This window comes from Galeopterus variegatus, unplaced genomic scaffold (genome assembly GCF_000696425.1).
Source record: "Galeopterus variegatus unplaced genomic scaffold, G_variegatus-3.0.2 Scaffold4954, whole genome shotgun sequence".
Classification (NCBI taxonomy): domain Eukaryota; kingdom Metazoa; phylum Chordata; class Mammalia; order Dermoptera; family Cynocephalidae; genus Galeopterus; species Galeopterus variegatus.
In genome coordinates this window covers 149,191-170,354 of record NW_007731065.1, presented here as the reverse complement: position 1 = coordinate 170,354, position 21,164 = coordinate 149,191, and the positions used below count along the sequence as shown (strand labels likewise).

The 21,164-nt window shown below is 53.8% G+C and overlaps 1 protein-coding gene across 1 annotated transcript in view; it reads left to right on the top strand.

The window, feature by feature from the left end:
• The first annotated feature begins 444 nt into the window (after window positions 1-444).
• FGF19 (fibroblast growth factor 19) overlaps window positions 445-21,164 on the top strand; it is a 57,366-nt gene continuing 36,646 nt past the window's right edge. The window contains exons 1-3 of the mRNA XM_008588682.1: window positions 445-510; window positions 1,588-1,672; window positions 2,555-2,653. Coding sequence (XP_008586904.1) covers window positions 445-510; window positions 1,588-1,672; window positions 2,555-2,653 — 250 coding nt within the window. The remainder of the gene's footprint in view (window positions 511-1,587; window positions 1,673-2,554; window positions 2,654-21,164) is intronic.

Below are 21,164 nucleotides of genomic sequence, written 5' to 3'. Positions count from 1 at the left end.
AGCCTCTGGGTTGGAAGTCCACCTTGCACAGAGTCCACCAACCCAGCTGAGCTTCTGCTTGGCTGTTCAGCCTTTAGCATAGTGGGACGATGGGGTGTCCAGGAGGGGAGCAAAGGGAGACTCACAAGTCATTCATTCATTTAACACATATTTGTTGAGTGCCTAGTATGAGCCAGGCACGACTGTAAGTGAAAAAAACAGACCCCTGCCCACCTCGAGCCCCCGTTATAATAACTGAGGATCATCTGGAAGGTGGGTGATGCTGATACAACAGATAGAAAGAGAGCAAGGGGAGAGGCAAGTGGCGGGGAGCCCAAGGTGGGCCTCGCTGCCAAGGTGACATCTGAGCCAAGGCTTGGACGAGCAGAGGGAGGAAGCCATGTGAGGGACAGCATTCCCAGCAGAGGGAGCAGCCAGTGCAAAGGCGCAGAGCAGGGAACGGACATGGTACGTTTGAGGCTCGGCAAAGAGGCCAGAGTGGTTGGAGTCTCTGGAGGTGCCGGGAAGGGGGTGAGGGCAGAGGCCAGCTCATGGCGCCACGGAGGCCACCATGAGGATTGGGCTTTCCTCACTGTGTGATGGAGGCGTCTAAAGCCCTGGGATCGAGCAGAGAAGGGTTGAGAACAGGCGGTCGGGGATCTGGGCAGTCCCACTAGAAAAGGACTGTGGGGATTCGGGCTGGAGGTAGGTTGGTCAGGGCTGGCATGGGGGGGCGAAAAGTCAAATTAACAAGGAGGAGAGGGGACCGGCGTGGGCTTCTCAAAGTCGGCCCCCTTGGTGAGAGGCTCAGGCCCATGCCTGGCCCCACTGCTTCCCAGCCGGTGTCCTTGAACTAGCTGGTGACTGCACCCCGCCTCTGCTCACAGGTCCCACCCCATGGGCCTGGTGTGAGGATGGAGAAGATGCCTGTAAAGCGCTTGTCTCAGCACACAGCAAACACTGCCTTTATGATCGCGATTCCCCTGAGAGACTTCATCATTGTCTTAACGGCCCAGTCCCTTTTTATCTTCCTGCTAATGGGATGATTTTCAGGAGTCACTGTCATGCAGAGAAAAGGCCCTCCCTGAGGGCATGGCCAGGATCTTCTCTGCAGGGCTGGTCCCAGGAACCAGCACTCGGTCCCTGGCTTTGGTTCTATTGACAGTCCTTCAGGGAGACTCCAGGAATTCCAGCTCCTATCAGCTGCAGGCGGAGCTGCTTTATGCTTGCTCGCTGGCTCGTCTATTTAAAATGTGACAAGTTGAAGGCCCATGAGCTCAGAATGTTTCTTTAATGCTAATAATTTGTAATTGTTTTGATTTGTAATTCGCATCCTATATGCTTCTTTTTTTAAAAAAATGGGTGGGGGCTGTCGGCACTGGGCCGCCTCCTGTGATGGGAACGAGGAAGGTAAGCCCAGTGTAGACCCTTCCCCAAGCCCTCCCCGCCCAGTACAGGAGGGGTCCTAGGCCCATCCTGGAAGACCCAGGGCCTACTGTAAGGAATCCAACTGCCACAAGAGGCCTAGAGTCTAGCGCACCTTTAGTAGACAATGTGACCCCAGTTCCCCCCTGCACCCCCAGCATGACTCCTTCCTGAGCCTCATAGCCACTCTACCAGGAGGCCCCTGAGGTGCCCCCACATGTCCAACTCGTGGACATGACCATCCCCAACCTGCCACCCTCCTGTGCAGGTGCACAGGCCAGACCCTGGGGTCATCCTCCTGCAGCTGCTCCCTCAGCTCTGAAATCTAATGATCTCTCCACCCGCCTAGCAGCAACCATTGTACAGGACAATCTCCGTGGGCCTGGGTGGCTGCAGTAGCCTCTCAGCCGGCCCCCTACTTCTACCTGCACACCCACAGGCTGTCTAGGGGCCTTTCAACATGCAAATTCGGTCCTGCCTCCCCTTACTAAAAATCTTTCGACAGCCTCCGAGTGCTCTTAGGGTCAAGATCATAGCCCTCAGCCAGGCCTTAGAGGCTGTTCTGGTCACTTACTGCTGCCTAATAAGCTACCCCAAGGTCAGTGACTTGAAACAAATAATCATTTTATCACATCTCACAATGTTGAGGGTCAGGAAATTGAACAGGGCCCGGCTGGGTGCCTCTTCTGCTTTTCATGGTGTGGAAGGACTCAGCCATCAGATGGGTTCATCTGGGCGTCCAGGGCAGGTGTTCTGACAGGCAAGACTGGGGTGGGAGGGAGCCAGAACCATCAACTCAAGTGGCTACACATGGACTCCCCAGCACAGCTGTCTCCAGAGGTTAGAGCCTTTACACAGCAACTCGGGGATCCCAGGGAGAGTGCTCCAAGAGGCCCAAGGCTTCTGATGGCCCTGCCTGGAAAGTTCCAGAACATCACTTCTGCCATTGGTCATGCAAACCTCCCAGGCCAGCCCAGATTCCAGGAGAGGGAATTGGACTCTGCTCACCGTGGGGAATGGCACAGAATTTGCAGCTGTCTTTAATCTACCGCAGAGGCTCCATCTGCTCTCCCCAATGCCCACACCTCCATCTCCCCTCACGTCAGGCCCCGTGCTCAGCCCTGCTCCTGTCATGCTGTTGTTCTTTCAGAGCCCAAAGGTGCCATCTACTCAGCCACAGGGCCTTTGCACATGCTGCCCTCCGTGCCTGTCATGATCTTCTCCCACCCCAAGCTCTTTGTCCGGTTGCGTTAGTTTCCCAGGGCAGCTGTAACAAATGACCACAGATCAGGTAGCTTTAAACAACAGACATGTAACCTCTCCCAGTTCTGGAGGCCCGAAGTCTGAAATCAAAGTGCTCGCTGCGGCTCTAGGGGAGGGTCCATCCTGCCTCCACCAGCTTCAGGTGGCTGCCGGCGTCCTTGGCAGTCCTTGGCTTATGGCTACTTTACTGCAATTTCTGCCTCAATGGTCACATTTCTTTCTCCTCTCTGGGTTCCTGTGTCTCTGTGTCCAAATTTCCCTCTTCTTGTAAGGACTCCAGTCATTGGACTTAGCCCCACCCCACCCCAATCGAGTATGACCTCCTCTTAACTCCATTGCATTTGCAAAGACCCTATTTTCAAACAAGGTTCCATTCACATGTTCAGGGTGGACATGAATCTGGGGGGACACTAATCAACCCAGTACACCAGTTGACTCAGATTTGTTATTAAAATCACAGTCGAGGTCATTTGCTGTAAGGACAGAAAGAGTTGACTCCTTTGAGGTGTTTGGAAGATATAGGGCTTATCCAGGCCAGCTAGTCCACTCACTCCCACTTAGCCTTTCCCAGCTCAGCTGCGTGTCCCATCACCTGCTCTCTGGCATCTTAGGTCAGGCTCCCCAGAAACAAGACCTAGATGGGGAATCCAGAGCATGGGGTTTATCAAGGGAGGAGCTGTCAGGAGAAACTCATAAGGGAGGCAGGGAAGCAGGCCCGGCCAGGGAGGAGCACTGCCAAGGTGAGATGCCCCAAAGTGTGGCCAGCCTGACCCGTCGCTCCCTGGGTGCTCTGGCTTGTGAGGGCCCCACAGAGCTGTCCTGCCTGGGAGCAAGGGGGCCGAGCGTTTGTACCCCCATGTCAGACACTGGCTGCAGGCAGCCACGGGGGAGACGGACTCCCCAGACTCTTCCAGGCAAACGGGCCCCATTCAGGGAAAGGCAAGGGGCAGGGGGACTCTGAGCCATCGGCGGCTGGGAGATGAAGGCACTGTCCTGAGGAGGGGACCACGCCTGGTGGTTCGTCCTAGCCCTCACGGGGTGACGAGCTGGTTCATGAATTGTGCAGCTCTCGGTTCAGTGCCTGCCCTCCTCTCCCCAAGACTGGCATCTCTGAGCAGGGGCTGGGCCCGGCTTGCTCACATAGCGGTGCTCTGTGCCTTTGCGATCAGACATGCGTGTCTGCTGTGCGAGCTCTCCACGGAGCACCCGGCTGATGGCAGGCCATTTTGGGGCTGGAGCCAGCTTCCCACCCAGCGGCTCTCTGTTTAAAGTATCAGCAGCTCACTTATTTCCAATTCCTTCTCTTCTCCTCTGTCTCTCACGTTGAAAAGTGAACAGGGTTTTCCTGCTGGGGGTGTCTTAGTCTGTTCAGGCTGCTGTAGCAGGATGCCTTAGGCTGGGCGGCTGACGAACAACAGAAACTTATTTCTTACAGTCCCGGAGGCTGGAAGGCCCTGATCAGTGTGGCAGCACGGTCCGTGTCTGGTGAGGACCATTTCCTGGTTCACAGATGGCAACTCCTGTCCGTGTCCTCACATGGCAGGAGGGGGCAAGGGAGCTCTCTGAGGTCCCTTTTATAAGGGCACTAATCCCGTTCATGAGGGTGCCACCCTCATGACTTAATCCCCTCCCAAAGGCCTCACCTCCCAACACCATCACCTTGGGATAAGGTTTTAACACAAACTTTCTGAGGACACAAACATTCAGACCACAGCAGATGGGGACAGGGCTCGAGTTTGTCCCTGGAGGAGGCCGGGATGGAGCATCTCTGCTTATTCCTGGTGTCACCTGCCGTGTGGCAGAGACCCAGACATACCGGGGACTCCTTTGTGGGAGTCACGTCCAAAGTCATGCAACAAACTTCCCTTCTTCAGCCAACTTTTACTGCATCCCCCTCAGCCTCTCGTGGGAAGCCTGCGGCATGTGCATCGGGGCAGGTGGGCTTTGACTGTAGCCCCACGCTTCGGGGGCTCTCACACTGGGACAACCTTCCACATTCTGGTGCCTGGGACTGGTTGTGCTGGCAGCACTGTCCCTGTGAGATGCCCTAACCTGGACTTGGGATTTGCTTCAGCTTCAGTCTCTATTCCTTCCCTTGGCAGGGGGAATCTGTGACCTCTTCCCTGCCCCCCATGCTCACACACAGCCATGCACACACACGCGTGAGGTTGATCAGATGACCTGAGGAACTTTAGGACTTGTTCCCATACATCATCTGGGGACCCAGTGACTTGTTGAACCCTGGTCACCACTCACGGATGGTCCCTCTGGACCCTGAGCCCTGGTGCCCACACCTTTGCCTCTGGACTGACACGAGGCAGTTGGCATCTCTGGAGCTTCCCTGTGGTTGCTCCTGAAATGTCCCTCTGTGTTGTCAGCCCCTGGACCCTCGAGCTCAGGCCCAACCTCTAGGGCAGCAGCAAGGCAGGTAGCAAACCAGGTGGGGAAAGCCAGGGTCTGGGGGACAGGCTGGACTCCTGGTGATGCCCTGCACTTGCTGTAGGTTTTGAGCAAAGAGACTGAACCCCCCTGAGTCCTGTTTCTTCAACTGTGATACTTAATAACCTGTGATAATTGATCCTTCTCCAGGGTTCTTAGGAGGGAGTGAGGCTGAGCTCCTGAAACCTCGGGTGTCTCCAGGGCTGCCACTGTTTTAACATGGGCTCTGGGTTCCACCCTCATGACTTCAGCCACATCTACATACCGTCTGTACTTCTATTTACCTGATATTTTTGTTTCAATTTACCCCTCTGTTAATTAAATAATTGTTTTAAAACTTTACAGCACCAGCTTAAATAGAAAAACATTGTTTCTTGCCATACACAGAAGCTGACCCATGAAAATAAATGCAAAATGAGGCTCAGAACCTCTTGCAAGAGGCAGGTGCCCGCTGAAAGCTCTGAGCCTGGGGCTCGCCCTCTTTTTTAAAGGGAGATTTGCAAGTGTTGGAGAGGTGTTAAGGACTTCCTATCACCAAACAGAGACTTTCTCCTGGTAATGAGAATGGCTAAAAGGGAATAGCTTTCTCACTCTGAGAGTCATTGTGACAGTGCTTAGACCATGTCCCCCCAGTGTCACCTTTCCTGCTGCTGCCAGTGTGGGGCTCTGCACTGGGAGCTCACCACAGCTCCAGGGCCGGTGAGTGCTCAGAGAGGGTCAGCTCCAATTTTAGTGATGTGTATGGATGTGCACTGTGGGGTCAGCCACAGGGAGGCAGCCAACTCTATCTTCCTGGTCAGGGTAGTGGCAGGTCCCTGGAGGAGCTACCGAGGCACTGACCCAGAAGGGAAACTGCACCTGGCAGGTGACCTCATACCTCCGATGAGCTCCCTCCCACTATAGCTGCTCACAGCACCAAAACAGCCAGAGACCCTGGCCAGCCCAGCCAAGCCCCAGAGCATCCTCTTCAGGAGGATGTGCCTGCATGTGTCTCTGTGCCAATGTTAGACTCCTGGATAAAATGACAAATGAAGCTCCGTGGCGGTGACTTCATGATCCCAATCTCATGGAGGGGTGGGCTTTTGTCCCCTCTTCTTCAGCCTGAGTGGGCTTCTGACTGCTCCCACCAATAGCCTTGGCAGAAGTGCCACTATGTGACTTCTGAGAGTGGGTCACAAAAGGAGGTAATTGGAACCATGAGCCACCGTTTCAACCACCGAGGCCGCCATCCTGGGAGGAAGCCCACGCCTCACAGCCATGCCACATGCAGGTGCTCCAGCAACAGTCCTAGCTGGGTCTGGACTTCAAATTGTCCCAACCCAGACTCCAGACGTGTAAAGAAGCCTACAGGAGGTTGCAGCTCCCAGCCATTTGAGTCTTCCTAGCGGAGGCTCAGATGTCCTAGCTGAGACAAGCCATTTGGTTGGGCCCCATCCAAGTTCCTTACAACAGGGTCAGTAGCCCAATAAAATGGTGGTTGTTTTTGCAGTACATCGTGTGATGGCACAGGCTGTGAGAAGAGGCAGGGATGGTGGCAGCAATGCACTCCAGCTCTTGCCGCAGCCACTCCTTCCCTGCGGCCACGGGACATCCAGGGCAGGTGGGCCTCTGGGCATCTTGCTTTCCTAGGCTGGGAGGGGAGCCAAGACCCACGGTGGAGGAGAGAATCCAGGATTTCCCTGTGTTCTGAGGGGACTCCTACATCTAGGGCCAGTGCAGACCCTCACTGGGTGTCCCTGGATGGGACCCGAGGAGCAGGAGGGAGACCTCACAGCAGGATGAATGGTTCCCAGCACCCAGAGTTGGGGCCCAAGTGCAGACTGACTCTTTCCCAGGTCAGCCCCTTCCTTCCGGCTTTCCTGCTCCTCCTGGCCTTGGGGCAGATACTGCAGGTCCCTCCACTGCCCCTCCTGTCCCCCGCTGTTCAGCCTGGCCAGACAGGGGCCAAGGGAAGACCAAGTCATGGCTGGGCACAGAAAACAGGAACTTACTCAAGGGGCCCAGCTGCCCTGTGGAGGAAGACCCAGCCCAGTGTGAGACGGGGACGCAGCTGGGAACTTTGGCCAGTAAATACAAGGAAGGGCTGGGATTAGAACACAAGGAGCAATGAACTTTTCACATACTTTTAAAACTTTTACAGTAAGTTTTAATGTTTACTAGATGCTGTTTGTTTGTTTTTTAAGGATGCCATCTGGATCTAGGGTCTGCAGGACCATCCAGCAGAGCATCTTCCCACCCGTGGCAGGCTCCTCTGTGTCCTGTGGCCTCACCCCAGCCTCAGGCCCCTCCCTTTGGTCCTGCCCCAGGGCCTTTGCATGCTGCCCCCCTGGACCTCGGGTGTCCTCCTCATCCAGCTCTCAGCTCTGGCTCAGAGATGCCTTTGAGGGTCACAAAGGATTAAGCAGGCCCTCCCTTGTCACTCTCCCCTCATGGCACTTGTGACTGCTGGAATGACCATGTTCATTTGTTTTTGCACATACTGACCATCGGCTCCCTTGGTGGTGAGCTCCGTGTGTGACTTCCTTGGTCACTGCTTCCTTGGTCCTATCTGAGGGAGGACAGTACTTGCAGGGGACGCTCAATGTGTGTGTTCATGAGCAAATGGAACTGAACGTCTGGTGTTTGTTATATATGGCTACATACAGATCTCTGAAACAGAAGAAACCTGCTTTAAGGGAAAGTAGGTAATCACCTGCCCTGATGTCTGCTCCCGCTGCTCAACCCAGTTCTATTATTCACTTAATCTTTTTCTTTAAATCAACTCATGTTCTATTTAAAGGAAACTCTGTCAGTCCTGTCACTGGAAAATTACTTTTCCTTGACATCAGTGCCCATAGATCCAGTTACATAAAATCAAGATGAAATTCTAGATAGATTCTGAGAGCACCAGCCTGTGTCCTGGCTCTCACTGTACTAAAATGTGAGGATCAGGAAGCCTGAGAAAGGTGTGACAGGTGTGCTGGCATTCACGAAGAGTCTCCCAGTTCTAATCAGAAGGATGAAGGAAAATAAAAAGGGGATTTGCACCACCACGTAACTCAGTGCAACTGAATGCTACATCTACGGGCCATCGGTAGCCATTTCCTAAACCACGCTGAAAACCATGAAGTTGAACAAGAAAAACAGCAAGGTCATGAAGGAGACGAAGTTGAGTGATCTGTCAACAGGAAGAACCACTGTGCTCTCAAGACAGAGGTTACACACGTGTTCCTCATGTCCACAGAACATTCTCAGAAATGGACCATGTGTCCGGCCACAGGAAAAGCTTAATAAATCTCCCCCCCCCACCTCCAAGAAAATTATAACGTAATAAGATGACAAACAAACAATTCTAAGATGTTTTTAAAATTTTTTCTACCACTTGGGCATCAAAAAACAAAACTACTAGGTTGCTAAAATGGCTACAATGCTCATTCCTGTAGCACACCCTTTTGGAATATGACTTTACAGTTCTCCCACTAGGAGATGGAATCTATCTCTCCACCCCTTGGATTTGAACTTGGCCATGTGGTTTGCATTGCTCAGTGGAACTCTAAGCAAATGTTGTACAAGCAGAGGAAAAAGTGCTTGGCCATTGGGGCCTGCTCTTTCTCACTACGCTTGGGAACTCTCATCATGAAGCAGCCTGGGCCACCCTCTTGAATGACGAGCCCAGTCGTCCTCACTCCATAGCCTGCCAACTGCCAGACACGTGAGGGAGGCTGTCTTAGGCCACCCAGTCCCCTGCTGAGCACAGACGCTTCAGGGAACCCGGTGGAAATCAGCGGAGCCAGCCCGGGGTGGAAGACCACCCATCCAGACCACAGCCAGCAAACTGCAGCAATAGTTATGCTTTTAAGCCACCGTGTTTCGTACTGGCTTGTCACACACCAAAAGCTAGGTCGTATACTATCTTTTGTAATTCCTAAACCAAAGACGAGATGAAAATGAATCCTGTAAGTTAGCTGCAAATCTGGAAAGAGAACACCTCATAATAACACGTACGTATGCAGCAGTAGCTGTACTCGGAGGTTTTTATAGCTAGAAATGTCTCTGTTGTTATAGAGTATTGAAAATTAAATGTGTTAAATATCCAAATAAAGAAATAAGAAAAAGAAGGTAAACTAAAAGAATTTAGGATGAGGGATTTAATAGCATTAAAAGCTGAAGTTAGGGCCAGCCCGGTGGCGCACTCGGTAGAGTGCGGCACTTGGGAGTGTGGTGGCGCTCCCGCCGAGGGTTCGGATCCCATATAGAGACCGGTCTGCTCACTGGTTGAGCGCACTGCGGGTGCGACACCGAGGGTTGCGATCCCATTGCCAGTTGCGGTACGGGCGCGACACTGAGGGTTGCGATCCTGTTACTGGTCACGAAAAAAAAAAAGACAAAAAAAAAAAAAAGCAAATTTTATTAAAGCAAAAAAAAAAAAAAGCAAATTTTATTAAAGCAAAAAAAAAAAAAAGGTGAAGTTAGTTAAGCCAAAAGAAAAAAAAAAAAAAAAAAAAAAAAAAAAAGCTGAAGTTAGTTAAGCAGAAAGTAAAAAAATAGCAGAAAGCATGAATAAAACCAGAAGTTGGCTTGTTGAAAAGGTCAGTACAATGGGAAAAACAATTTCTGGACATCAGAATGAAGAAAGAAAGAGAAATAGAACAAGAATTACAAATGTAAGAACGAGAAAGAGGTTATGGCCCCTGATGAAGGAGTTAATAGGCCAGGAGATAATGAAACGTGGGCCCCCCCCGCCCCCCATGGCAATACAAGTGAAAATGTAATTCAAAGACTGGAATTGACTCCAAAAGAGATGGAAAACCTAAGCACACCATATAACCATAGGGGTAAGTGAAAATGTGATTAATCATCTATTATTTTCAAAAGCCAGCAGGTCGAAATGGATTTACAGCTGGGCCCTAATTATCTCTAAAGTCCAGATCACTTCTGGGCCACTGACTCATAAGAAAGAGAAATAATAAAACTGAAGGGTTAGACATGCATTTATCGCACTGGCAAGAACCAGAGTGAGAAAACAGCGTTGCAGAGCAGTGTGCGCGTGATGGTGTCATTTGTATAAAAACCAGGAACCGTAAAAATTCTACGCACGAGCATGTATGTCGGGACACGTGTGAACGGACGTGGAGAAAGGGTGGTAGTCGTCCCATGAGCGATCCACACTGGGTCCCTCTGGCGATGGTGGTGGCGTAGGGGGACAATATTAATCCCTTTCAATATGGTTACATATTTGTTATTTATAAAGGTATTTCACGTTCAACTAGTGAAGAAAAGTCAAAAGGAGGAAAACACGTGTCTCTACTGCTGAAAGAATGGAGCAGAGAGTGCCTTGTCCTATTAACACATCCCGGGAGAGGAGTACCCGCTGCACAAAGGAAAGACATTTAGAGCAGCACCTTTGTGGGTCTCCTCCGGCCGCCATAACAAAGCACCGCAGACCGGGCGGCTTAGGCCATGCACATTTATCACCTCGAAGTTCTGGTGCCTGGAATTCTGAGCCCAAGGTGTGGCAGGGCTGGTTCCCACTGAGGCCGCTGTCCTTGGCTTGCAGAAGGTGTCTCCTCTCTGTGTCCTCATAGAGTCGCCCTTCTGTGTGTGTCTGTCCTAATCTCCTCCTCTTATAAAGACACCAGCCCACCCCGGTGACCTCATTTTAACTTAATGATCTCTTGAAAAACGCTATCTCCGGATACAGTAACATTCTGAAGTAATGGGAGTCAGGACTTCAACACAGGATCTGGGAGACACGGCTCAGCCCACATATCTTCTCCACGTCCAGTGTGGCACTTGGGTGGTGAGTTCCACAACCACCCCTCGTAGAATTATCCAGAGTCCCTCCCTGTGCTCTCAGTGCTGGGTCATGAAGGGTCTCGTCCAAGGTCCTACAGCTCAGTGAGTGGCAGACTCAGTGGATCCCAGGTTGTTCTGTGTCCAAAGCCTTTGGCTATCACCATGGAGCTACTTTTCAATATGGGGCATCCTTGACCTGCTACAAATATGCCTGCAGGTCCCAAGGTGAGAATCACAGTGTGCGCTACCTGTATTGAGGGCAGAACCCCAGATCAAGGTGGGGGGACTCCCACTCCGAGGCCAGGCCGGGGCACCCGACAGACCCCAGGTGGGTGGGCGGTCTCTCTCTCTGCTGGGGCTTGCCCCCCAAACACACACACACTTCCCAGGGAGGCCCCTGGCTCTTTCCAGCTCCTTGACACCAGCCCAGGGGGTTTGGATTTAAAGAGAGGAATAAACAGAGCCTGGAGAAGCCCCCAGAACTTGCCAAGCCCCCTGACTCTTTGAAACCAGCTCCAGGGCCGGGCCTGATTTGTACTTCAGAGCTAATGTGATTAGGGATGAGTTTGTCGCCAGAATATGTTAATAGACTCAAATGGCCCCAATCACTCGGTGGGGGGGGGTAGCCGGGGGTGCCTGGCGCCCAGCCGGGGCCTGTTCCCAGAGCTCTGGAGGGCTGTGGGCAGAGCATGGGCTGGGCCTGGGGCCCCAGCTTTGCTGAAGTCTTTCCTTTGGGTCCTCTAAAGAGGCCCTGAAGACCCTGCGGGGTGGCATCTGTATGGCTTCATTTCACAGATGAGGGGAGGCAGGTTAAAAGCAGCGTAAGTGGCCTGGCCAAGTTCTCTCTGCTGACAGGTGGACGGGCCACATTCGACCCCCAAACCTCTTTAAACCTAGACTCTCCCTAGGTCCCTTCTCACCAAAGAGGAGCTCCAGAGGTTTTCCAGGCTGGAAAGATGAGTGTCTCAGAGGTGTGTGGGCCTCACGTCCACTCGCCAAGTCACGGAGGGGCCAAAGGACAGGGTGTGAGTTTCCCAGTGCTGCCATGACAAATGTCACAAGCTTGGTGGCTTAAAACAACAAAAACTTATTTTCTCACAGTTCTGGAAGCCAGAAGTCTGAAATCAAAGTGTGGGCAGGGCCATGCCCCCTCCAAAGGCTCCAAGGGAGTGTCCTTCCTCACCTGCTCCAGCTTCTGGTGACTACAGGTGCTCCTTGACTGTGGCCATGTCATTCCAATCTCTGCCTCCACCTTCATGTGACCTTCTGTGCTCTTTTTCTGTTTCCCTTTCTCTTACAAGAATATCTGTCATTAGATTTAGGTCCTGCTCTGAATCCGAGATGAGCTCATCTCCAGATCTTTAGCTTAATTACATCTGCAAAGACCCTATTTCCAAATAAGATCACATTCACAGGTTGCAAGGGTTAGAATGTGGTCACATTTTTTGGGGGGACACCATTCAACCCCCTACAGCTGGGAGGAATAAGCCCATCCCACCTCAGCCAGCCTGGCTGGGCTGTGGACCCCCTCCTGGGTGGCGGATGGGAAGAGGCAGAGGGCTGGCCTGGCTGACCCCATCCAATGCCAGGACCCAGGCCCAGCAGGCAGAGGAGCTAGACCCGAGCAGACAGTGTGTGTGGTTAGAGCAGAGGCACCCTCAGGAGGAATGTGGATCCCTAAAAGTTGGACCTGAGGGGACGGGGGCAAGACCTGCCAGCTCTCATCAACCAGCCCACAAGGCAGCCACCACTTCCCACCGTCTCCCCATCCTCCGGCCACATTAGCTGTCCTCTGCCTGCCATAGCCAAGCCCATCCAGCCTAGGGCCTTTGCACCTGCTCACCAACCTGGAGCGTTCTTGCCCCAGTTTTTCACAGGCAGGTCCCTCCACATTGGAAAGCCGCCTTGCCCACCCCAGCTAAAGCAGGCTTCTCAGGCAATCCGTCCTTCACCCTGGCATGCTCCTTCCTGGCCTGTATTAGCAAGTCCACCCATCCTGTTCCTGCCCAGTGTGTGTCTCTCCTTGGACTCTAAGCTCCATGGGAGCAGGTCCTCGACTGTCTCATTTGTCTCCTTCTCTGTGGCATACCCAGTGCCTAGAAAAACACCCAGCAGGCAGCAAGGACTGGGTTAACATTTGTTGAGAGAATGAGTGAGCATAAACAGAGAGGTTTCTGAGTCTGTAGTTCACCCACAGCCCTGACGATCTGCTCCCAAGAGCACGAGTCTGGGGAGATAGCTCCAAACTCCACATTCCTGCTGTCCTCAGTGAGGGCCCCACGTATGTCTGGGGACCTCGGGATGCTGGCTCCCCAAAGACACCTGGGTTGGCTCATTTCACCTGAGTGGGAGCTGGGCAGACCCCTGGGAGCACCCAACCACCTCCACACCTGGGATAGGATCAGCCAGGTTGTTTGCTAGAGTCTCTGGTGCCCGACTTAGAACCTTTTGGTGAGAAATGTGCATTTTCATGGCAAGATGGCCTCAGGAAATCTTCACCTATTCATGTGCAAACGCAGGGCTTCTGGGGTCCCCAGGGGCTGGAGCTTTGACAAACAAGGATCTGAGGGAGTGGCAGAGGGGCCTGAAGTTGGGCTCAGGGGCCCAGGCAGGGAAGACGCTCAGGGCTGGGAGGCTAGGGGCTGGCCAGGGGGTCCTCGGCTGTGGCCTCTGTCTGCGGGGCTCTCACCAAGGCTCTCACCAGGCTGGGTGTGAGGCCGAGGTTCTGGGCCTCTGCTCTTGGTGGCACTAGCTACTGGGCCACACTTGCTGCAATCAGCGGGTAGTATGCAAAGAGAGAAAGGATGGCTGGTTTCAGCCCCAGCTTAGCTGCTGACACTAGAGGGGCCCCCGAGTAAGCCAGCTCACCTCCTCAGGCCTCAGTTTCCTCATCTGTAAGATGAGACTTGGTCACTTCTACCGTCCACTTCTGGCCCTGAAAATCTTAGGATTCCAGGGCCTCCATCTCCTACACAGCACAGGAATCCTCCCCTCGTTTCTTAAACCCTCCAAGGGATGAGGCTCTCACTCTTGAGGCTGAGTGGGCCTGTACGTGAGACAGAGCACGGCTCCACACTCTGCTGGATGATGCTCCAGCTGGGACATGTCCTCCCCGGGCACCCAGATGGGCGTCCCCCAGAGGCTCTGTCTGCCCTAGGCTGTCAGATAAGGTCCAGTTAAATTTGAGTTTCAGATAAACAATAACTTCTAAGCGTAAGCATATCCCAGTGGTTGCACGGGAGATACTCATACTAACAAATGATTCAGTATTGATCTCAAGTTCATATTTAATTGGGTGCCCTGCTTTCACTTGCTAACTCTGGCAACTCTAATTTCCAGCTCTTCTTTCTGGAACCTTAGGGACTCTTCCATGCCCCTTTTCCCAGGGCAGGTCTTACAGAGGGACGGGACTGTGACTCAAGACCAGAATAGGAAGGGCCAGGCCTGGCCCGGGCGTTGGGTTCAGCTGTCAGGGTCTGGCTCTGCTTGGTCCTGACCCCGGGCTGAGCATAAACCATTTTACCGCTCATTGTAGTATGGGAGAAATTCACGTTGCTGAAGGGGCTGTGCTGCGGGTCCCCTAGGATCACAGACGTCCCTTGCCAAGGGTGCAGCTGGCAGTGTCGTGAGCAGTGTCTGTCCAGGGCTTGCCTCTAATTCTCTGCCCCCTTCTCCCCCAGGACCACCCAGGCACAGCCCTAGGAGAGCTTTGCTGGAACGTTCTGCTGACACTCATCCCTCTTCCCTCTTTTCTTCTGGAGCCTCCTTTCTCTGGCTGGACCTTCACCCTCCAAACCCCGGTGGGGGCTGGACAGGCCAGCCAGCCACCTGCATTTGCCCTGAGGACAATTCTGCTGGGTCCTGCCTGCCCTGGGGTGTTCGGGATCTGGCTGTACCCTTGGCCATCCCCTTTCATTCCTGGGGAGCCCTCTGGCTTATGACTGTCAGCAAATTGTCCCAAAGCTGACTCTGGAAATCTAACACACTGAGGACCGCCCCCCGTCGCTGTCTTCCCGGTACCCATTCAGCTCTTGGCTTCAACATGGAGCAACCACTTCTTGCTGCCTACGCGACACCAAGCTCATTCTAGTGAGTGACCAGACACCCCGCTCCACTGGGGCTCATTCTAGGCAGGGCACAGGCAGGAAGCAAAGCCGTGAAGAAGGCGACAGATACCGCATCTGAGAAGGTGGCAGGAGGTGAGACGAGAGGGCAGCCGGGAGGGCCGCAGTCTTCACTCGCGTGGTTGGGAAAGGCCTTGCTGGGAAGGAGAGGGCCCCTGAGTGTCGGCGCGAGGGAGAAGCCAGCGAGTGCGCCAGGCGAGGCCGCACCAGGCAGAGGGCACGGGTGGAGGGGAGGAGACGAAAGGGGCGTGCAGAGGGCAATGGCCTCGGGGACCATGGCAAGACTTGGGCTTTTGCTTGGAGTGAAGTAAGAGCCACTGGGCATTTTGAACAGAGCAGGGGTCTGATGCAGCTTATGCTATAAAAAGGTCACCCTGGCTGTCTGGCCATCGTGGGACAAGAAGCAGTGACCAGTCAGGAGGCTCTTGAATTTGCCCGGTGGGCGAAGTGGGCATCCAAGTGAGAGGGAGCGGGGGGCTGAGCTGGCAGCTGGGGCTTTGCCGGCGTCCTGCTCGTGGGCAGCCAGGCCGTCCCCCTGCGCTGGACTTTGATGACTACTGACGCTTCACATTGGAAACACATTTGTTTTTCTTCTTTTCAATGAGTGACTTATTTTCCGGTTTATAACGTGCACCCACCACACTTGCTCATGAGCTCACAGACCCAAAGAAAGAACGTGAGGAATTTTCCAGCAGGACGGGGCCAACCTCACCCCTCCCCACACACAGCCATCACTGCCCGGCCCCCTCACCTCTGCCAGCCCAGCACCCAGAGGCTGGGAGCCAGCCACAGCCCTGCGGGGCCCCACGGACCTCGTGGGAGCAGATTCCAGGCCCGATGACCCACCCGCGCCTTTGGCCACCCCATCCTGGAAAGGTCCCCTGCCCAGCCCCGTCAACATCAGACACAGCCTCATCGGGCTCGTCTGTGGGCTGGCTGCTGGCAGAGAGGCAGCGTGGATTTCCAGGGGACGCAGGCTGAGTGTTTGGGGCCCCAGGAGGACAAGACCCAACAAGCAGAGAGAGGGTGCCAGGCAGAAGCTGGGGCGCCCCTGCCCCTGGGGGTTCCACCCAGCTCTGCTGTGCAATCTTGGACAAATCACTTAATCCCTCTGTTCTGTATGCCGTCCAGCTGCAAAACAGCACTTAGGAGGCTTGGGGTGCCGGGACCCTTAATTAAGCCATGTTTGCTGAGCCTTCCAAGGGCTGCAGATGAAAGCGTCCATTGAAGTACAAAGTACTGTCTCCAGTAACTCTCTCAGTCCCAGGTAAAATTTGAAACCCATAAAACAAGAAGGACAGAGATAGACAAGGTCATGTGGCCCTAAGCACCCACCAGTTCTGTTATGAGGTGAGGCTGGGCCTCTGAGGCCCCCAAAGCCAGGCTGGGCAGTGTCAGGCCACCCTTTCCTGTCCCGTCACGATCCCTCACTGGGTGACACCACAAGCTAAGCACCCACCAGTTCTGTTATGAGGTGAGGCTGGGCCTCTGAGGCCCCCAAAGCCAGGCCGGGCAGTGTCAGGCCACCCTTTCCTGTCCCGTCACGATCCCTCACTGGGTGACACCACAAACATTTGGTCTCCCACAGAGGTCTTTCTGCACGGGTCAGCATGGAGGCTCATGACTTTCTGCGACGGTTGCCCACGGAGCCTGGCTTAGACTGGCATCGAGGCTCTGACAGGTGGCCCCAGCCAGCCTGGCCCCCTCTGTCCTCCCATAGGACCATCCTATGCCTTTGTCCCAATCTTCCCCAGCCCAGACGCCCCTCTGCTCTGCTCCCTCCTGATTCCTGCTCGTCCTCCAAGAAGCCTCCCTGCCCGCAGCACCCGTGGTGACCCGCTGCATGGGACCCCTACCTGGCCGTGTTGGTGTGTGCATCCCGCACCCCTGTGGTGCTTAGAAGTCACAGCCTTGGACCCTCTGCCAGACACCGGGGCTGGTTTTCCTCATTCCTGGCCTGCCCGTGCCCAAGCCACCATGGGAGTACTGAAGCATCTTTCTACCTGGAAGCAACCCCATTCCTTCTGGAATATTCCAAACTCCCCTTCGTCTCTTCTCCCTGCTCTTAGCCCAGGCCCACTGCCTTTGGGAAATGTCTGCTAAAAAGACTCACTCATCACCCCCAGTGGCCATTGGCTCCAATCCCCTCCCTCAGCCACCACCCAGAGGGGCTGGGAGCCCTTCCCCTCTTTTATTCCCCAGCCCTCCAAGCCCTTCCCAGCCCTCCCATCAACAATTTATAAAAGACGGCAGCTCTGGGTATGACCAGGGCTCTCCCCACCTCCATCAGTCCCCCTGGTCGGGCCCTGACAAGGCCAGTGTCCCCTCCCCCTCCAGCCCATGGGCCAGTGCACGTGCTGGAGCCCCGGCCTACCAAATTCTCTCTGAACTGCTCCTCTGACGCTCGGGGCAGCCTCCAGATGTGCCAAGTGCAGCCCACACACCAGAGACTGAAACGGGGTCCTGGAGAGGGAAAGGATATGTCCATGGTCACCCAGGGTTGCCTGTGTCACCTCAAGGTGCCAATCACCCCGAAAGGACCCAATAAGACTGAAGAGTGCCCCCCTCCTAGAGAGCGGATTGGAGCAGGCTTTCTGGAGAGCCGTCTGGCAGTGCTGGGTAAACTGAGGGAAGCACAGGCCGACCCAGCACTCGGCCTCCAGGCTTTGGGCCTGAGAGAACGGTCTTGGCCGTCACCAGAGCTGTTGCGCTCAGGCTGGGGCGTGTAGAGAGGTACCGCCGCTGCAGGAAACCACGTGACAGCTCCTGTAAAAGTTGAGCAGTGGGTGGCCATGTGCCTCAGTGATTCCACCCCCTGAAAGAATTGAAAACCTATGGCCACCCCAAAACCTGTGCACAGAGGCTCATAGCGGCACTATTGACGATAGCCAAGAGGGGAAAACAACCGAATACCCATCAGGGGGTGAATGGACACGCCAAATGTGGTCTATCCATACAGCGGCATGCTGTCCGGCCTTAAAAGGAACGAGACACCAACACGCACTGCAGCGTGGATGAGCCTTGGGGACACGGTGCTTGGTGAAAGACGCTGGGCACAAAAGGCCACAGAGTACACGACTTCGTTTGTGTGAAGTGTCCAGAATGAGCAAATCCACAGGACTGAAAGTAGACGCATGGATGTCAGGGGTGGGGCAAGGGAACGGGTGTGACGGCTAATGGGTGCAGGGTTTTCTTTCGGGGCGATGGAAATGTTCTGCACTTAGCGGTGATGTTTACACGACACTGTGAATGTGGTAAATGCCACTGGACTGTGCTCCTTAACATGGGTAGAATGGTCGCTCAGGGTACATGTGCTTTCCACAGTAAGAAGATTGTTGCTCTCAAAAAAGGAAGCAACTTCAGCACCCACCTAAAGGGGATGGGCTAAATAACACTAGAGTTTATATTCCGTAGCATTAAAAATCAAGTAGAAAGATACTCGATGATGCAGAAAGATGTTCCCAATACAGTAAGTGACAAAAGCAGGTTATCAACGGTTTGAATAGAAGATGTTTGAAAAATATAAGTGTATGTGGTTATGCACAGAAGTTCTGGAGAGATAGACGCCAAAATGCATACATTGATTACCTCTGAGTGCTGGGATTTTAGAGGAATTTTTGGGTGTGTGTGTCCATGTGCCCACACGTTCATTGGCAGTTATTTCTAACATTTTCACAGCAAACTTTTATAACCAGAACAGGTTTCAGAGCAGGAAAAAGAAGCAAGAAACATGAGGATCTCAAAAAGTCCTGCCAGCCCGTTCAGGAAGTGGAGCCCCCCTCCTCAGCCCAAATGGTCTGCATATTCCCAGCCATCGCCCCTTCCTGCCAGAAGGGCCTGGAAGCTGAGGGGGCATTTAAAAAGAGTGGGGGAAGGTATTCCAGGCCCAGGGAAGACCAGCGACTTTCCTCCCTGGACCAGCGGGATAGCATTCACGCTTTCAGTCATTCATTCATTCACTAGTTCATTCATTTATTTGCTTGTGCCTTCGTTGGACTTAATACTGCTGAGTGCTTGCTCAGGCCCCGTGCGAGGGTCTGGGAAGCCCAGGAGACTGGCTGAGACAGGAGGTGAGGGGTTCTGCCCTTTGCACCAGCCACCACTCCCTCTGCAGCCTTGATCTTCCCACTGGAGCCGACGGGGGTGCTGGCTGCACTGGGCTTTCTCCCAGGGCGGGGCTGAGTCTTCTCCAAGCCAGCCACACCCTCTCCCACAAGCGACCTTGGAGAATGCTCCCGGGCCCCTTGGTACCATTCTCCCTTGCAGCAGGCTTGACCCTGATCTGATCAGCTGGGGTGTGCTGAGGTCCTACTGTGTGCCAGGCCCAGGGCGGGGTGCTGGGGCTTCAGAAAAGAGTCAAACCCAGGTCCTGCTAGGAGTTCCCTGTCTGATGGTGCTTTCCAGGAAAGCCATCTGAGAACCTAGATACTGGCAGGTAGAATGCTTAAAACCAAAGTCACTCCCCTGCCCAAACCTCCAGTGGTGTCCTCACACACAACAGGAACCACGCGCCCTGTGGCCCCTGCCGTGTTCTTCAATCTGTTCCACCCACGCCCTCATGCTCACCACCCTCCTGCCATGCTTCAGGCTGGCTCTCCAATGCTCCAAGTGCTTTCTCTTTCAGGGCCTTTGCACTTCCTGGGAGGCTCTTTTTGCGGTCTCTGCAGGGCTGGCTCCCCCTCTCATGGAGATCTCAGCTCATATGTTGAATCTCCTCACCTCCGTAGCTAAAGTGCTACTCCCCACCTTCAAACGCCACCATTGCCACACCCTATTAAGCATTTATTACTATCCAAAATCATCTCATGCATTGGTCCCCTTGCTAGTGATTGATTTTTCTCCCAGACACTGAGCCCCTGGAGCAGTGACCAAGTGTCTCCTGGCTGCTATGTCCCCATCACCTGGCACATAGTAGGTGCTAGATAAGTATTTGTTGAATGCATGGGTGATTAGAAAAATGGGGGATTGCTGGTCCCCAAAACACTGCCCAGAATCCTGCAACGGGTATCTGACCAGGGCAACTCTCTGGTCTCGACATCGTGTATTTTTTTTAAAAACTGTTCGAAGAATCGCTTGGCTCAACCTTAATCCTGAATTAATGAGGCAACACTGGTTCTTTGGTGTTCATATTCTCTGAAGTTACGGGTATCTGACCAGGGCAACTCTCTGGTCTCGACATCGTGTATTTTTTTTAAAAACTGTTAGAAGAATCGCTTGGCTCAACCTTAATCCTGAATTAATGAGGCAACACTGGTTCTTTGGTGTTCATATTCTCTGAAGTCCAGCTCGGAGAAATAAAAAGAAAGATCCCACCCCACCCCCGACCCGCCAAAGAAAGGCACAAGTGAATATCCTAGAGTTTGGGGCGCGTCACAACCAAAGAAAAAAGCAGAACCTGGCCCCAGTGTTTGGCCCGGGCAGCCTCTGAGGGCCAGCTGTGCTCGGCGTGTTTGTAGTGCGGTGGCACAGCCTGCCAGATGTTCCCTGGAAGGACTGCCACTTCAAACGCGGGGGCTCAAGCCCATTACCTGAGCAGCCTTTGTGTATTTCAAAGGAGAAGCCAGTCGAACTTTCCCTGTAATCATTAGGCCCCAACTTGCCTTTAATGGACCATTAGAGAACGCTGCAAAGAGAGCTCTCGATCATTACCAGGTTCTGATGGCCTCGGAGCCCACCTGGAGAGGCCCGCGGGGCAGCCACCTGCAGAGTGAGCTCCCGCCACGCCCACCCCAGGGAAGGCCAGGACCCTGTCGTCTGGCCACAGTGCCGGACTGGGAGTCAGAAGCCATGGCTTTGAGGGCCTAGGTTGCCCGGAGTCACCTGCCTGGCCACCGAGTCACACTTCCCGTAAGCGAATCCTGAATCCTCCACCTGCTTGCTTTGAGGCCGTGGGCAGGTCCCTTCACCTCGCTGAGTTTTACAACTGTCTGGGGGGGATAACAGTAAAAGGTACCCAGCAAGTGTGCTCGGAAGTGCAGGCATTTTGTAAACGGTGCTACACTGAACGAACGTGTGCTAGGTTGAATCGTGTCCCCCCCAAATTTATTTCCACCCAGATCCTCGGACTGTGACCTTATTTGGAACAAAGATCTTTGCAGGGGCCGGCCCGGTGGTGCACTGGATAAGTGCGCCGCTTGGGAAGCGCGGAGGCGCTCCCGC